The sequence below is a fragment of the Spea bombifrons genome, chromosome 5 (assembly GCF_027358695.1).
Source record: "Spea bombifrons isolate aSpeBom1 chromosome 5, aSpeBom1.2.pri, whole genome shotgun sequence".
Taxonomy (NCBI): Eukaryota; Metazoa; Chordata; class Amphibia; order Anura; family Pelobatidae; genus Spea; species Spea bombifrons.
The window spans coordinates 8,007,652-8,026,413 of NC_071091.1; the positions used below are offsets into that span (position 1 = coordinate 8,007,652).

An 18,762-nucleotide genomic window follows, 5' to 3' on the forward strand; every position below is an offset into this window, starting at 1 on the left:
CCCAAACCTATCCTAGACGTCTCATGGATTTTGGAACCCCAAATTGCATATTAATAACATTATTTGTGGAGCTTAACGCGGACTTAACATACAGCAATGAGTTCAAATATTAACCAGTTTCCTCCAATCTGTACACAATCCAAGACTTCATCTATTCCGACGTATCATAAAAAAAGCAGGAAATGAAAGCATATTAAAATCATTATTCACATTTAACAATTATTTTTAACAGGTTAATGTGAACGGCTTGATGTACAAAGAGTTAAATGTACTATAATGTGTCCAAACAAGTTAAAACTTTGCACAAGTTAAGTTTTTACCTCCCCAAGCCCCAAACGTGGAATAAATTACCCAAATTACAAATTAATTGCATCCTTTTTTTGGGGGAGAGCTTAATGTGGCTTAACAAACAAAAAAAATAATTGATCTAAGAGAGATCCTAAAACATTTAATGTGAAACCAGCTTGTACATTAAGATCTTTTTACATTAAGTTGTTTGGAATTATAATATTGTAAAAGTTAAATGTGATTTAGCAAAAATCCTGACATTTTCAGGATGCGTTTAAATGGACGGGCTTCTTTATTATGGAAAGCTTGGAGGCAAGTGGTTGATATTTAAATGAAATCAATGAAACTTCTAGCATAGATTTATTCCTCTTTTATCTGTATGCCAATTGCTTGTCATTTTGTACTTGTCGCCATCTGTAAAATGTTTACCTTGTACAGCGCTGCGGAATCTGTTGGCGCTTTATAAATAAAGTATAATAATAATGAAAAACTTTGGTGGTGCAAAATTACGAAGCCATGCATTGACATTTGGTCAAATTCAGTTACATAACATACTTAAAAATATTTATGTGACACATAAAGCCTCTGGTGCGTATTCGGGGTAATGTCAATTTGTATCCTCCAAATATCACGCTTCCTACGTCCTATAATATAAATCTACGTCTGAATCATAAAGTCCATAGAGGTCCCGCCATCAGGTAGAAAAGGCAGTGATTGAGCCACCATTTTTAATGCCTCCATATTAAATAATGCCAACAGATTACTCCCCCCCCAAAAAAAACAACTAACCTTTTCTTAAAATAGGGAAAAGAAAAAATGTCGGTGCGCTAAGCTAGTCACAGGCTCAAATAATACAAATGTGTAATACGAGGCCTACCAAACAGGTGTAAGCATGCTGCAAATACAGTGTATTGGCTGTACAATGTATACAAAAAACAAAAACTGTCTGCGCTTCTTACCCTAATAAAGTTGGCAACAAATATATAAACATAATATAAGGGTAAGAAGCGCAGACAGTTTTTGTTTTTTCTTAAAATAGTTTAAGGGAGCTGGTAGGTTCATAAAGAATCAAGTGTTTTAATGTAAATAGAACAATGTAGACAACAGTTTTTTTAATGATTTTTGGCTTTCGGGCAGCTATACATTAGCCGTTTCTATGTGTTTTTGCTCTGTTATCTTTGTCAGATCTACTGGACAAATACCCTTCATCGTTATGATGCTGTCTTGCGGTAAGCAATAGAATGGCTAAGTCTTAATCACCCAGTCGGACCCCCTGACTAATGAAAGTCTACAGTGTAATGGAGTTTATTAGAATTGAAGAAGAATCAGTTCAGTGAAATTTGCTCCAAATGACCGACAACAACGGCGGCATCCTGGGCAGCGGATAAAGAAACATTATTGGAAAAAAAAAGTAAAAAAAATAGTTTTTTGTCAATGCCGACCTACATTAGTTTATTCAGCATCCCATTTCATGAGACCTTTAATTGTCATCGGACACCAAAGCGGGCGTTTGTATGCTGTTACCGAAAGGAATGAAAAGCCTTTATTCAAGCAAAACTTCAAATCATAAACCACAATGACTGATCTGCAAAGGTTCATTTATTTTTTTTTTTACATTTTTTTGTCTAATTGGAACAGCACCTTTAATGTACTGTAACACCAACACAGATATGGTTCCACTCGCCGATGTCATTTTAAAAATAAAAAAAAAAGATGATGACCTTCTATTTACATCATTTAATAAAGTAGATGAAAATACCCTTAGATGCAGAAGCTAATATCCATACGCCCCCCCGACTTTAAATATGTAATATTGTACAATATAATATTCATCGTGTTAAGTACATTCATAGCATACATCGCTTAACCATCCCTAATACTGTTAGACGAAGCAAAATGTGCTATTATCCATCTGCAAATGGGTTCTTAGAAACACTTTATGATTTGCAACATTTTATATTTACAATAGAAAATCCGATCTATAGGTTTGCAAAATGCTGATTAAATACAAAGCTTTTCCTTTATGTTCCGTAGAAATAGAAATATAAGTAATAATATTCATAGATTATGCCTGCGCGAATCAAACTCTGGATTTAATTCACGATCGCGCGTGATAGGAATGATTTTACTACAGAATAGGAAGCAGGTTCTATCAACGTAGTGGTCTTAAGTGCATCGATTATTTATTCGATTAAAAACGATAATGGAACGGTATTGCGTACGACACAAAAACAAATGGCTTTCACGATTTAATCAGCATTGCCAGGTACACAGTTTTTATTCTTATAAATCAATTTTATGTAATATACATAATCTTGAAAAAAATGTAACAACTTGCATTTACATTCATAAAATAGAACCAGGGACAGACGGACAATTTCTAAGCCAAGAGGAATGCCCAAATATACAACGGAATTACGATAGGGTGGCTCCCCGATATACTCATTCCAAGGAACCAAGAAGGCGGCTTAAGAAGTCAACGGCATAAGAACACAAAGTATCCAAGGGGAAGGATACATCCCACCCAAAGACCCGGCTGCAGGTTAAGTTAGATTTCTCCCCTGGACCCTTAAAATAAGAGCAATCCGGGGGGGGCAGGGGCAGGCTGGCCTAGGTGGGTAGAGTGGGGCTTCTTCAAACAGGGGTGGTCTCCTTGGGTTAAGTGGGCTCACGTAACGCAGCCCTACCCTGTGGTAGGTGTATGAGTAAAGGTGGTATTAGTATATGTGCGTGTGTTACTCTGTGTGTAAGTGTGTGTTGGTGCGTTAGTTTATGTTTATGTTACTTATGGGCATGATGGGGGCTACTTTGGCTTAACTTGCCCTCTTAGGGCCAAAAGCCCTCCTATCCACCAAGTCAGCCTACCCCTGAATCAGAACGTAATAGTTGAACACGTAACAAATACCACAAGACATACTGTTAAATAATTTAGATTTGTAAGATAGAAAAGAAATACAACATTTAAGTGCAATGCGGGAATAAACCCCAGGGTTCGTTTAAAAAGTTCATCGATCATCTAAGCGATAATAGGTCGTGATTTCGCCTGATAAAGTCATGTTTTCTTGCCGATAGGAAACCAGCGTAGCTGTCTGTACATTTGTTATAGTCTATAGAGTCATCGGTTGTGATCTCCTAACAACATGTACGGGTTAAATGACCATGGTCTCGGTTTGCAGGATCGATTGGGCCCTCGAGTTCCGCTGAAATTGCATTACGCTTTCTGAACCGTTGCGGGAAATCGATAAACTGTGTAGTCTGTGATCTCGATTGATGTAACGGTTTAAACACAAACTATGCCATTTTCTTTTCAACTCTGCTTGCACCTGAATAAAAACAGACATTAAAACTGGCATTAAAAAAGTTATGAAGTGTTACACATTTACTATGTAGGAATGCATAATTTTTTTTCCAAAATACTCTCTTTTCAGTTTTCCTTGAACGTAACCCCCAACCTTCTAACCGACCTACAGGTTCACTGGGGGGCCTCATGTTGCCCATGCTTGCCGTTTGGCCAAATCCACAACGAACCAGACGCAAAAGTAACTTTTAAGTAGTTACTGAAATTCACAGAGAGGAGAATTACGTTTTATGTTACCAGCCGGTTCTTCTCCATCTGCCTAAAATCTAAGGACAGGGACTGTGACCAATGACTACTAGTTGTTAAAGATTCAGCCCAACATACATGCCCTGGCACACACAACACACGCACATGCACTATACCAACAGAACAATCAAAGCAGGCCCTGTAGTGCCCTCCTCAGACCTACCGAGCCATGGCGGACCCCGCCAACTGGGCCAGTTTTACAGAAGATCTTGGGTCTCCCCAAATGACCCACTGAGAGCTATGGAGCACTGCGGAGGCCGATCACCCAAATCGGGTGAACAGCCCCTAGTAAGGAAACCTATGGGTAACCCTAGGCCAGTTTACACCGCTACTACCTCACACAACACACATATGGGTTTATCCGCTAAAGGAAGGGTTGTTAGGGGGGCTGTAATTCAGCTCCTTGATTTCAGAATTCACTATGAAGGGTCATCACTGGCAGGCTCCTCCAGCAAGGAGGCTTAGCTGGCCCCGCATGATTCAATAGATGAAGAAATCTCAAAGATTTAACTATACATTATACAAGGGGAGCCAAGCTCTTCCAGCAGCAGAAGCTTGGACCTTCATAATGTATAGTTAGGTCAAGGAGTTGATACCAACAGAGATGTGGACGATTGCCCAACATATTGTGACGTAAAATCTCTTTAGTGCACAGCAATATCGAAAATTAAAGATGCTTTTGGACGGTTTCTCATCATTACTTTTCTTTAATTACAATTGATATTGTTAAGCTGTAAAAAATTAGAAAAATAAACTTTATTCTTAGTTATTATGCTTCGTAAATAAACATAAATACAGACAAAAATAGGTACTTCAAATTATTTGTTGGCATCACTTACTTCTGTATTTAAAAAGCAGTAAAGAATGGTGACAACCAGTCCCTGTAAAAGAAATGCTCTTCGTTACCACAAAATAATCACATTTTATAGAGAAGAATAGCTGGTATTGTGTTATAATGACAATTGATACAAAGAAGCAGTTTGGGATTGGCATTTTCACTCTGAATTATATAAAATGATATTCTAGAAACATCTGCATGGACTGAGGCTGACTGGTATCTAAGCCCCCCGAGAAATCTGGACTATTTAGCAGTCCCACCAATGCGTTTCTTATCATCTGATTGGTCAACAAAGCATGAACACTGTATTTGTAATGAAATAATTATTTTATTACAATTTACAGTATAATAAAGTATAAATAGTGTTTGGCCATGCCCACTTACCACCCACTAAAGGCTGACTAGCCCAACCCCCCTCACAAAGCCACTCCCCCAGAAAAGGGAGAGCTCCGGGAGAGCTACCATGGCAAATTCTCAGGTATGTGTACAAGGAGTAGCGATCGCCCAAATGGGATTGAGGCCAGATCTGGCATTTTTCCCCTGCAGTACCGCCATACCTGGGAACTTCTAGGCTCCAGCTACCCGGAGTGCTTCCTCTTTGAAGGGAGTGTCTTTGAAAGGGGCGGGGCTATTTCCATATGTGGACGGGACTATTGCCACGTGTGGCAGGGCTAGGCCAGCCCCAAGCACCTTAAATTTGCATAGGGTCAGATTTGGGTGGGGAGTAGGCGTCTCTTCGCCCAGGTCTCCAGCTGAAACCTGGAGAGTTCCCAGAAGGCCTGGACTGGCCATCTGGCATTCAAGGCAAATGCCCAGTAGACGTTGGCCAATAGTGCTCCATACGCCCCCTATCTGCCTCTCCAATGACAAATCGGGAGCTGCAGTGTGCGGCTGCCGGGGTCTAGATACATTTCAACAGTGGTATTATTGAGCAATCAGTGTCTTTAATATAAACACCTATAAAAATGTCTGATCGTTATTTGATAAGACAATGGTCTGATCGTTATTTGATAAGAGAATGGTCTGATCGTTATTTGATAAATTCACTTACCTGGAATGATCCAACACATAATTCAAACCAAATCTGACATTCACTGAAACTGGGAATCGGGAAAACGGCAAACACCATGTAGTGAACTCCAAATAATGGAATCAGTAGGAGTGTCGATTTTGTAAGTCTCCTGAGAACGCAGCAAAAAAATAAACATAAATTTCCAGCCCAATATCTGATTTAATAAACTGTATAAGATCATGTTCTATGTAAGATTTGTCAGAGTGTCTGTACAATAATATTTTCCATCGCTTTCTACACATCTAGCTACCGTGTTTCCCCGAAAGTAAGACAGTGTCTTACTTTCTTTTTATCCCTAAAAGCCCCACTATGTCTTACTTTCGGGGTATGTCTTATATTGGGAAAAAATTGAGAGTGATGGGAGTTATGATGTACTTTTAGAGCATAATTAGATCATGAAAAAGACATTGGAAATGGTACAGCATAACACCCATCACTCTCACACACTTACCAATCAACACACCTACCAATCCACACGTATACCAATCCACACACATATACACCAATCCACACGTATACACAAATCCACACACATATACACTAATCCACACACATATACCAATCCACACACATATACACCAATCCACACACATATACACCAATCCACACACACATATACACCAATCCACACACACATATACACCAATCCACACACACATACACCAATCCACACACACATATACACCAATCCACACACACATATACACCAATCCACACACACATATACACCAATCCACACACACACATACACCAATCCACTCTCACTTAATGCTTTCCTACCTTTCCTTTCTTCTTTCAGCTTCTTTTCCTCCTCTTCGCTCCTCTTCTTCAGTTCTTGTCTCCTTCCGGGTCAGAGGGCACGGACAGCGGTGGGCGCGGCTTCAGTGTTGTGCGCCGGGATCTGACAAGAAACCCCGGCGCACAACAGCTGTTGCCGCGCAGATCACAAGGGAGCGGTATCGGAGGTCATTAACAGGGTTCAACCCGGCTTAAAATCACTCAAGGGAGCCGGAGGTCTGTTAAAGACCTCCGATACCGCTCCCTTGCGAGCCTGCTCCTCCAGCGGCGGACATTACTGTCCGTCTCTGGAGGGGTGCCGGGTGCCGCAGGTTGGCACCCCCTGGAGTGTGGCGCCCTGTGCGGTCGCACACCCCAAAGGTCGGCCCTGCTCTAAGGGGCCGGCCTTAGGGGTCTGCGGCCGCACAGGGTTTAAATAAAAACATCGGGGTTTTTTTTCAACTTTATTTAACATCCTCCATGTTAAATAAAGTTAAAAAAAACTTTATTTAACATCCTCCATGTTAAATAAAGTTTTTTTTAACTTTATTTAACATGGAGGATGTTAAATAAAGTTTAAAAAAAACCCCAATGTTTTAATTTAAATCCTGTGCGGCCGCAGACACGTAAGGCCGGCCTTGGTGGGGACTTCCCGGCCCCTTAGAGTGGCGGACCCGGCAAATCCCCCGTGTTTCCCCGAAAGTAAGACATATGTCTTACTTTCGGGGTACGGCTTATATAGCTGACCCCTCTGAAACTCCCGATACGTCTTACAATCGGGGGTGTCCTACTATCGGGGAAACACGGTAGTAGCTTGGCCGTTTACGCTGCCGGTAAATACCTACTTGAATTGCGACTGATCATTTCCACCAACGTCAGGTGATCTTAGTTTCTGCAGCAAAATCCGTATAATGCTAATGAACAAGAAAAAATTTACCTGCAAGACAAAGCAAAAAAAAAAAATAGTTTAAAGATATTATTCGTTTTTGGGAATGTAGCAGAATCTCCGGCTGTCGGCAGGGTACTTGTGACATGAAGCAATGTCTCGATTGCCCCTAAAATGTCTGCTGTAAGTGCAATTACATGCTTTAAGTCATTCCACGTTCAGGAGAAATCCTTATTTAAAATCTAAATGTAAATCTAATCTAATTGAATTAAAAAATAAATAAATGTAAAGTCCACTTACAATAATTGAAATTATAATGGGTATCCGTATAATCCACCAAGGCACGCTGCGGTCGTTTGTATCCCAACATCTACAACAAAATAAAAAATAAAGTTAAAAAAAAACAGACAAATTAAACAGATTTACATCTCATACAATTATTTTTAGGTTACTTACCCCGTATCCTCTAAATAAATTCTTGACACCACCCATATAATGATAAATATAGTAGGCATGCCTAAAATAAGATTAACACATGAGGGTGTAAGTAAAAAACAACAATAATAAGAATAATAATAATAAATAAGAATATCAATATTTTTTATGATTTTATTATATTTCTTAGTTTCCATACTTAATTTTGCAATTATACCAATACCATTGTTATTCTTTTATTTTTCGACATATTGATATAGTAAATCCCAATTAATAATCAAGGGTATTGGTGTCTTCCATACATACTTTTTATTGATAAAAAATAACATAATGGGTTTTCTTAAATTCACTGTGCGTTATGAAGGGCTGAGCTGGTCCTGTAAAATGTATGGTGAAACGCGTATGATTTCGGTCAAAAAGTAACAAAAACCTTTTCATAGTTGTAACGTCTCAGCTTTATCTGTTATTTAACCTGTTGAAAAAGACATCAACTGTCTAACGAAATCTTTTTTCCTATTTTAACCCCTTAAGGACAATGGGCGGTTCCTAAACCCATTGAAAACAATGCATTTTGAGCCCGTACGTGTACGGCCTTTGTCATTAAGGGGTTAAGATCTATAATTTCTGACGCGTCTGTTTTATCTCACGCTTCCAATCAGAGCAAATGCTTTTACCCATAAAGGCAATCAGAGAGACAGAGAAGTGCCCAGACCACAGAGGGTGTTACAGTAACACAATTAATCTGATTTAAAACAACTATTTTATGAAATGCCCACCGCAAAGAAACTGCAAAAGATTACACAAAGTAACACAATTTTAATGGACGGCTCAAAATGGGAAGTGTGTTAATGCGCATGCGCGGCCAATGAATTGCTTAAACTGCCTGCTTCAAGCAGGGAAGGGGCTGAAAAAGACCAAAAGTTGCGCAATAATGCTGCACATGAACTAAAACACAAAACGTAAGAAATGAGGAGCGTCTCACCCCATCCGATCAGCAGATATACCGTGAAATGTCTGTTGGGAGAGAAAATAACCACCAGAAGCATGTGCAGGTAGAGACCTTCCACCAGCAGCCAGTAGAAATTCGCCATTACGCAGTATTGAAAAAACACCAAGATAACTTTGCAGCCGATCTGTAATAAAAAAAAAAAAAAAAAAAAACTCAACAAAAACGGCTTTAAATTCAGAGATCAGTGATTATTTTTGCGGCAGACTCGAATGCTGAAAGCGCTGAGACATGATAATCGTTTCAATTCCATACAAGCTCCTAGAGGAGAACCTTTTTTTTCTCTCTCTCTCTCTCTCTCTCTCCAGCTCATGATCGCAGTGAGAAAGACAGAGAATAGAGACAAAGGCACTTCTTACAATAACTCCCTTTGTCATCTGACTGTATCCATGTACGTGATTGGCTGTAGATGTAGGACTGTTTTTTATACCCGTGACGTACCAGGTACGTCATTGGTGCTGTAGAAGCATTTTTTCATGATGTACCTGGTACGTCATTGGTCATGAAGGGGTTAAAGAAAGGGACACTGAAAAGGACTATGAGCAAGGAGGTACACATCTGGACCTCTTACTCTTACTGAGGGGCACTAGAGTTTTCCAAAGGATCAAGACCAATTAACTAATTAAATATAATTTCCATAGATATTCTGTAAGCAGGTAATTTGCATATTTTACTGACGTGCTTCAGAGCGATTTCATTATCCACCATGCGGCAAGAAGAGAAGGGGTCTTTAAATCAATTAATTTAGCCAATAATGGTGTTGCATTTACTTCAAATCTTCATCTTCTTTTCCTCTAAGAGTCAGAACAAATCTGGGTTTCAAATTTTTAACAATCAGAACCGCATGTCGGCACGTACAGTGCTTCAAAATTCCTGAAAATCAGGGAGGGAACCTTTAACTAAGTGCGCATCCCTTCTAAGGATGTACAGCCGGAATTTCTTGGGTTGTTCCATTTTCCATTTTCGTCTCTAAGATGATTTCTGAGTTCAGCGAAACGATCCTTTTCATTTTACATATTTCTGATTAACTCTTTCATGATCTTACGAGCTCATTCTACACACTTAAAGAGTTAAAATGTGATTACCAGCGAGTCTGGGCAGGGGTACGCGCTGGAGAAGAGAAAGTCATCCTTTATTAAGACTGAGATAGCTTTCAAAATGAAAGAAATGAACAAATTCAGATGGATGTAGTTCCTTGTGCAGTGAAGCTTTCTAAAACGGAGAAAAAGAAGAAGGAAATCGTCAAATTCTGTTGGCATCATCAAAATACAATATATTTGTTTAACACCAAGACTGCCCTATAAAACGTGGTTTTATAGGCCCATAGCCAATCCATCGCTGGCAGGGTTAAAGGTTAATCAACCCACCCATTGTACAAAGGCCATGTGCCAAAACCTATAACCGCCACAGCGCAGCTGTCATATATTACCCTGGGGCAGGTATGTCCTGGTCAAAAAGGGTAAGAATGACATTTAAGTTTGCAAAAACAGCAACATTCAGATAACTGATCATATACCTAAAAGTCTTCTATGCTGGATCATAGAGATCTAATTTAGCAATAATCCCAGCTGATGCTTATGGTGATAAAACATAAAAGTGTTCCACGTGTAGCTTCAGCGAATGTTAATGCACACAAAGCACATCTCAAGCAGGAGGTGGACCCGCTGTGCTGGGGTAGGGAACACAGACACCAGACCGCAACCAGGGGATCCCGATCCTGAAAGAGCAGATCCCGATGTGTAGCGTCCTCTACATACAAATAGAATGGAAGTTATAACGCAGAGAATGTAGAGGAATCAACCGGGCAGACACCACAATATGTGTCATTTAACGCAGTTTTCGGAAGAAAAGCTAATTTTGTCCATTTAAAAAACACAAAATGGATCAGAAATCCAGTGCAGACGGGGTTAATGTTGTAAATGACTATTGTAGCTGGAAAAGGCTGATTTTTAATGGAATCTCTTCATAGGCGTACAGAGGCCCAATATCACTCCCATCACCCCTGTGTTCCAATGGCCCTTTATCACTCCCATCACTCCTGTGTTCCATTGGCCTTTTATCACTCCCATCACTCCTGGGTTCCAATGGCCCTTTATCACTCCCATCACTCCTGTGTTCCATTGGCCTTTTATCACTCCCATCACTCCTGGGTTCCAATGGCCCTTTATCACTCCCATCACTCCTGTGTTCCAATGGCCCTTTATCACTCCCATCACTCCTGTGTTCCATTGGCCTTTTATCACTCCCATCACTCCTGGGTTCCAATGGCACTTTGTGTTCGTTGATCCAAGTTTAAGTTTTAAAGGATAATTGACTGTTTGAAAACCCTTTTACAATTATGTTACAGCCAGAAATGTCCTTGTTTCCTATGAAAACAGTTCAGTGACCCCAAACTTGTGAATGGCTGTGTCTTGGTATTGGAACATGTGAATGCACATGCATGAAATGGAATTCCTTTGTATGTGATTATATAATGAAGGTACCACTGATATAATATCTTACTCATAGCTGCTATTAAATACCAGTTACAATTACCGGCAGCTTGAATGAGAGCCTTGGAGAGCCCTTGCGCATGCATGAACCGCCTAATCGTGAATCCAGTACAGTCCATTAGGTGGGAAACATTCACTGCGATGTTCCTACATGGACACTCTCTGTATCGTCTCAAAAGACTCCAAATACCCGATTGCTGGGCAGCCTTTTGATTTCTAGCTCCACCCATACCACACCCATTTTAGCGTAGCCCCACCCCTTAGAACTCCTATAAGAAGTAGACAGGGAAGCCGCCGTACTGGGATAGATCGCAGACCATATGGCCTTTTTCCTCGGTGAAATGTCCTCTTCCGTTTATCATGCTTTTACTACAATCAAATATTCTCAAACGATATATTTTTTTTATCAAAACAAACTGAGGCTAATTGTAATTTAATATTAATATTTTCCTGAATTAACCAAAACTTTGGAAGCATTGCTATGAAAACCGTTTTGATTTGTTTAGATGTAATTTTAAATAGTTACATATTATTTGCCATTGGCCCTGATCAGACCGATGACCTTTGGTGTCCAATTTGTTGCTTTCTTCACCATCTGTTGATCTTTCCCAGCTACATTTTTCCAAACACACAACTTGATTTTTTGTATCTCGTATGCTTTTGCATTTTAAAGCATATTTAGTTCTGCTATTAATTAGATTAGATCTGCCAAGAAGCCTGGGATTTTGGGATATGTCAACAAATAAAAGTTAAATTAAGTGCGCAGTCATTAATACTGCGGAAAGACATAAGAGAACAGCTTTGGAATAAATAGTTTATATTTTGTGAACAAAATATGTTTTTAGTGTTTTTTTGTTTTTTTTAGCAACCATAAAAATTTAGACTGTGGTTGAAACTAGATTTCTGAAAACCCGGGGCTGGCCCAGGGTGAGATTTCCAACTTGGCCCACCGGAAAGGTAAAAGGGTATGGGGGGGGGGCAGGAGGTGATAAAGGAGTTCGGGAGGCAGTATGTATGTATGTTAGAGTGAGTGTGTGTTGGAAGCAGTAGGTTTTAGTGATACCTGTGTGTATGTACAGGTGTGTCTGTTTGCATGAGTGTGTGAGTGTCAGTACGTTAGCATGAATGTGTAAGTTAGCGGGAGTGTGTGTGTTAGCATTAGTGCCTTTGTGTTAGTATATGTGTTAGCATGAGTGTGTATGTGTAGGTTTGTGTGTGTTAGTATGATTTTATAAGTTTGTGTGTCAGTGTGTTAGTGTGTAAGTAAGAGGGAGTGTGTGTTAGCATTAGTGCGTGTGTGTGTGTATATGTATGTGTGCTAGCATGAGCGTGTGAATTAGTGTATGCATTAGCATGAGTGTGTAAGTGTGTGTTTTCATCAGGTACATGTGTACTTGAGTGTTAGGAAGATATGTACATGTGTGTTAGAGTGTGTGTATAGCATGGGTATGTATGCGTGTAAGGTTGTGCAAGTATGTGTTAATGTGTGTAAATATGTGTGTCAGTGTGTAAGTTACCAGGTGACAGGCAAGGGCTCTATGAGACCCCTTGGCCTTATCTGACCCCCCCTTCCAGACCAGAAGGTGCCAACCTTCCCCTGCTCAAAAGGCAGAATAACTTTGCGAGGGTGCCTGTAACAGCCTCAGAGTAAAGGGGTATATTCACTAAGTTCCAGCTATGTTACAACGTGCGTACAGGTGACTCTCTGGAGAGTTTATACAAGTTTTGTGTGTTGGCTTTAGAGAATTTGCAAGTTGGCTGTTTGCACAAAATGGCACTTTTTTTTCAGCTTGCGAGAACTCGCGGATTAGTTAATAGAGGCAATAGAAGTGATGTGGTTGAAAGTTTTTGTTCATATCTGCCATTACTTTTATCACACCCCACCTCTACCTCGTCTCTGCCCCACCCAACAAACTTTTACTATGTATTACTTATACCTGGGGGCATCTGACATGTAAAGATGTCAATGGATGTAAAGGCACATGGAGGAAATTATGTTATAACAAGAAAAAACACAAGCAGTACCAGTCCGGTTATTTGTAATTTACCAGAAGGATATTTATCTGCTTAAAACGGCAGTAAAGAAGGAACATTGCGGATCTGCACGGTTTGTTTGTATGGTTTGTAGTCTTAATGGGGTTTCAAAAGCCTACAGTCTTTTAGTGGCAAGAATCGTCCGACCATGAAGGAGGCAGCCCACTGCAGCTGCAGTGCTGCAGCTTCTATATCATACTCACAGAATACAGTAAATCACCAATTTAAGGCTAGTATTCTATAAAACAAACGATCTTTTGTGGATTTTTGATAATGCTAAAAAAAAACATTTTTTTAAATAATGTTTTAGGAGAATTCTCAGTTAGGGGTTTATTTCCCAAAGAAAAGGATATGTTTGAAATAAATAAGAAAATAATATTGCATATAATATGACATTGCTATAAAATCAGGTTATATGTTTGTAGCAAAGATGAACCTGCTGCGCATGATATGTAGTTGTTTCTTACACGTTTTGCATGACGCTTCAACGCAATAATGGCAAGCCATACTCACAAAAAATAGCCAATATATATATAGCAAAATTCATCACCAAGTTTTAAAAAAATACAAATCACACACAAAATATAATTTTTTCAGATGACATTTTGTCTTAAACCACAGAAAGTCCAATTAATTGGTTGATAGATTCTAGCAGCTCCCTCCTATTGTTCCCCTCTTTATTTTACTAGTGGGTCAATAGCCCTGGTGGCATAGTAGGGTGCAGGATGCAGAAAGGCACCCATCACCTGATCCCCCCCCTCTATATGACCAGGTACCCTGTCGCTGTAGTGCAGTTGTTGGCTCTGGGTATCCATAAGCCAGGCAAAAATGCTTGTTATGGATAATGATGTTGCCACTAATACCCTGCTAGCCCACTTGGTATCACTCCAGGTAACATATAATGAGTTTATACTAAGTGCCGGCTGCTGTATCCCAATACAATAAGCTGCTTGGCTAGCTCTCAATACTGTGCATAGAATGTTCCTTAATATATTTATTTTAATACATTTATTAATTAAAATGTGATTTATTTATTTTTTTGTTTATTGAATATTTTCTTCAAAGTATCTCTGAATTTGATTCTTTAAATCTCTATATAGCACATTTACTAAAATAAAATATTGTAACGTAAACGTGTTGTTAATAACATTCCATTTGAAGAGTTGTTAGTAATTTATTTACAATATTTTTTAATAGGGGCAGCAGGTAGCAGTCATTCTGTCTCTCTTGATTTCCATTGCATTAACACTTACAAAAAAAACTCAACTCGCATACACTCGCCTGCAAATTGCAAATAAAAGTGGATAGTCAACCCTCCATATAGCATTAAGAATATTTTGAAATTAATAGATTATAAAAGAGGATGGAAAGAAACAGCCCCCCATGATTCCATGCCAATGGAAAGACATCCTCTCCAGGTTAATTAAATTACTGATGGCCCCATCGCACATGGGTTGCCACTGATTTTAATAGCAAAGTTACATTCGATCATCGCCTTACTCAATCAAGGTGCATAAAAACATTTATTTTCTGCTTTTGGGTTTAATATTCCTTTTGCTAGGAACCAATGCATTTCTGACGCTACGTCAATTGTATCTACGGTATATCATGAACTTGGCCAAGGATGGATACAATAGACATTGACCTCATCATACGGATACTGGGTAAGGCTCATCCCTGATTGTATGAGTTAACGATGTATCTAAAAACGGAGTCCGCACCAATTATCTAATATAATTTCAATAATGTTAGGCTGGCTACAGTTCTATTAAACACCTTTATTTACTATCACATTCCATATCCCACTTGTTATTTACAATATACTAAGTCTGTTTGTCTTCACTTACAGAATAAAATAAAAACTACTTATTTTCTGTCATCTAGTAAAAGCTGCCGTGTTACTTCATCGCCGTAGTACAAGATATGATAAAAAGCAAATGCATGGTTGCAAAGAGCCCTTAAAGGCTCCTGCGTGACCTGATCAAATAATGTGGGTAGAGTCCAAGAAGTTGGTTACAACTCCCTACTTGGGCTGACAGCAGGATTCTAATGACATCTTTACTGGCAAATGACGGAAAATGTGTATTAAAAACCCTGACTATGTGTTTGTTGGATATGAGAGATGGAAGTTATCAATCTAATAACTTAAAAAATAATAATAAAATAATAATAATAATAATAAATAATATAAAATAATAGAACAAGTAATATATGATTTTGCTTGCTGGATTGAATTACGGTTTTATCTCAGTTGTGTCAGTTCCTGCTTTAAATAATGTTCTGGAATAAAAATAAATTGCTCAGGAGAAAAGTGAAATAAAAATGGGGTCATGTATAGTAGAAATCTTTTTTTTAAATTAAATTATACTATTAAACCGATATCAGTCACTAAATCACAGAGAGGAGAAAACAATAGAAAATCAAATTATATGCTTCTGATTTCTAAAATATTACCCTGCCGTTAATATTCTTCGGCTAATGAAACAGATGAAACTGTTGAATAGCCAAGGGCTACGGGAGCTCATCTGTCTCGTATGAACCTTAAAGGAAATATTGGATTACCACTGGCAACTAATGGTTGGTTGGGTTTCAAGTTGGAGGCTTTACTAAATGTTAGAAAAGCTAAGAAAAACTGGACTTAACCCCTTAAAGATCAGGCTGTTTTTTTTAAATGTTTGTACCCTTCGTGACCAACACATTTGCGGTGCTTGTGTTTAGCTGTAATTTTCTCCTCTCCTGTTTAGTGAGCCCACACAAGTTATATATTATATATATATAGCATAGATCGCTTTCTAAGCTTGTTTAATGCCATGACGTGCCTGGCACGTCACTGGTCGCTAAGGGGTTAAAGAAGCATGGGGTCAAATAAATAAGAAAATAACTACTTGTAAGGGTCTCAAAAATAGATTTCAGTAAGATATTTAAATTCCACATCATGGAAGTGATTCCTATCACACACACAGACACACAAATAATATATATATATATCAGTTAACGTTTTCTTGAAAATGACACCCAAACTTTGAAGAAGCTTTTTCTATTTCTATGGCAACATGTTATCCATGAATGCTTTTGTGTCACGTGACAATTAAGGGTCCCCGGAAAACTTCATGAATGAGGCTATTTTTTTCATACAAAAATCTTGTCATCTCTAAATTGTTGAATTATTATTTTTTGCTGATTCGAGTATTTTGTGGCTTCAACATTTTCAAGACGAAAATAAAAGTTAAATAAAACCTAATATCCGGAACATGCAGAGAAATAAAACAAGACATGAATAGTAAGAGACGTACCTGAATAGACAGAGAATTGTACTCCCTACTGTTAGTGCTATGAGTGAGGCGCTGTGTCCAAATGTGTAGATTGCTTTAACGATCACATAAAAATGCAGCTGTAAAAGGAAAAACAACTATTGAAACAAAAAAAAAATCTAAAAACATGCAATCATTGTCATTGTATTTATATATTTGTTCTAACAAAAGGGATTGCACAGAAAAAACACTTAAGTCGGTACATTTGTGCACTTAAATATTGGAAATGTGACCCTTGCAGTGACTGTGGGTGCTTTTACTACCTTATTTAATTTTAATCACATTACATTTATTGCATTGTACAATGAATGCATAGCAGGGCAGGGCTGCCCCCTGTAACATGCGCACTAGCACACACATTTACACACATTTTCACTGTCACACTCACACCCATGTACACATACAAACACAAATATATTCATGCTAACATATACTTATACATTCGCACACATACACACTTACACATTCATGTAAAGACACACATACACTCACACATACTAGAGCACACTTACACATTCACATTTACACATACACATACACTCACTAATGCTACCAAATATACACTCACACTAACACATACACACATATACACTCTAACACACATGCTAAACATACACACACACACTTAACACCTACACACTCACACACTTCCATACTAACACTCACTCTATCACCCAAATCACACAATCATCACTGGCCCAGGAGGCAACTGATCCCCTGTCCCATTTGGTTCTGCCTATTTCTACTTGCCCCCACCCCATAAAGTCTAACTGGGGCTAGCCCCACTCCTATGCATGGCTGGCTCTGACCCCGTATTACAGATACAACCCCCCCCCGCCTACAATAAAGTGCACGATAGGGGGAAGTTTAGGCAGAGAACCCTGGGAACTTCACAGAGGTGCCTCTAATTGGTTCCATTCAGTGCTGCACCTGGAGGGGTCATCCTACGGGGGGAGACACCAAGAAGGAACAGTGATTGCCCCTGATTACCCCTCAATAACATTGCTGGGGTGCCCCCTACTGGACCTGATGTGGTGAACAGTCAGCATAAGCAGATGATGACATAATTCACACGATTAATTAAAAAAGCACAAAGAAAAGAGATGTAACATATATAAAAAAAAAAAAACTAAGAATACATGGATTCTCTGGTCCAATGCCGCACTGCATTAACACGCACAGACAAAACCTCTTTTTTCATTAATGTGTCCTTTTAAGTACCGCTGATCACTTCTGTTGTTTTTTTAACCCCTTAATGACACAGCCCGTACATGTACGGGCTCAAAATGCATTGTTTTCAATGGGTTTAGGGGCCGCCCATTGTCCTTAAGGGGTTAATTGCAAAAGTTCTTTATCTATTGAAGGCCAATCTATTCAAGTGTCTGGCACCGTATTATCTTTAACCCCTTAGTGACAAAGCCCGTACATGTACGGGCTCAAAATGCATTGTTTTCAATGGGTTTAGGGACCGCCCATTGTCCTTAAGGGGTTAATTTCTTTCTGTCTTGGTTTGTGTCGCACTAAAAACACATTTCATAAAGGTTACCATAAGTAGTAATTAATACCGAATCCCAGGAGCGTGACACAAATTAACAGCGGCGTGACAATCGGTATTAATCTTTTAAAATGAAAACATAAAACACCAGAATTGCTATCAAGTTAAGCAGCTTAAATCATTAGCCTTTTGAGACAAAACACAGCAGCTTCATCCTGTAAAACTATTGAAATACATTTCTTAGAAAAATGCAAACTATTGTTTTGCCAAAAAAACCTTTTTTTTAACATTTTTGATCCCATTGTACTAAAAAAAAGGAGTTTGAAACCTCAGATATTATCATAGTAAGAAACAGTTTTAAAAAAAAGCACATTTCGTCTTAAAATGTCCAAGAAATCTGTATTTTACAATGATGTCTCTGGAAGATGTGTTAGAAGCGCTGCTGGTAAAAATTAATCAAAATATTTGGAGAAAATGTATAAACAAGCTTGGAATTTCTCAGAAACCAAAATAAAACCTGATCT

The 18,762-nt window shown here is 38.8% G+C and overlaps 1 protein-coding gene across 2 annotated transcripts in view; it reads right to left on the reverse strand.

Annotated features, from left to right (window-relative positions):
- Positions 1-2,884: 2,884 nt before the first annotated feature.
- The window catches only part of VIPR2 (vasoactive intestinal peptide receptor 2), a 33,446-nt gene continuing 17,568 nt past the window's right edge, over positions 2,885-18,762 (reverse strand). Inside the window, exons 5-13 of one of the 2 annotated variants that reach the window (XM_053468457.1) lie at positions 16,726-16,823; positions 9,992-10,118; positions 8,883-9,033; positions 7,922-7,982; positions 7,766-7,835; positions 7,425-7,516; positions 5,782-5,911; positions 4,732-4,773; positions 2,885-3,611 (exon numbers count right to left, since the gene is read on the reverse strand). In XM_053468457.1, the coding sequence (XP_053324432.1) occupies positions 3,438-3,611; positions 4,732-4,773; positions 5,782-5,911; positions 7,425-7,516; positions 7,766-7,835; positions 7,922-7,982; positions 8,883-9,033; positions 9,992-10,118; positions 16,726-16,823 (945 nt within the window). In that variant the 3' untranslated portion in view covers positions 2,885-3,437. Of the gene's footprint in view, positions 3,612-4,612; positions 4,774-5,781; positions 5,912-7,424; positions 7,517-7,765; positions 7,836-7,921; positions 7,983-8,882; positions 9,034-9,991; positions 10,119-16,725; positions 16,824-18,762 lie in introns of those variants that run through there. The other variant, XM_053468458.1, reaches the window with a different exon arrangement.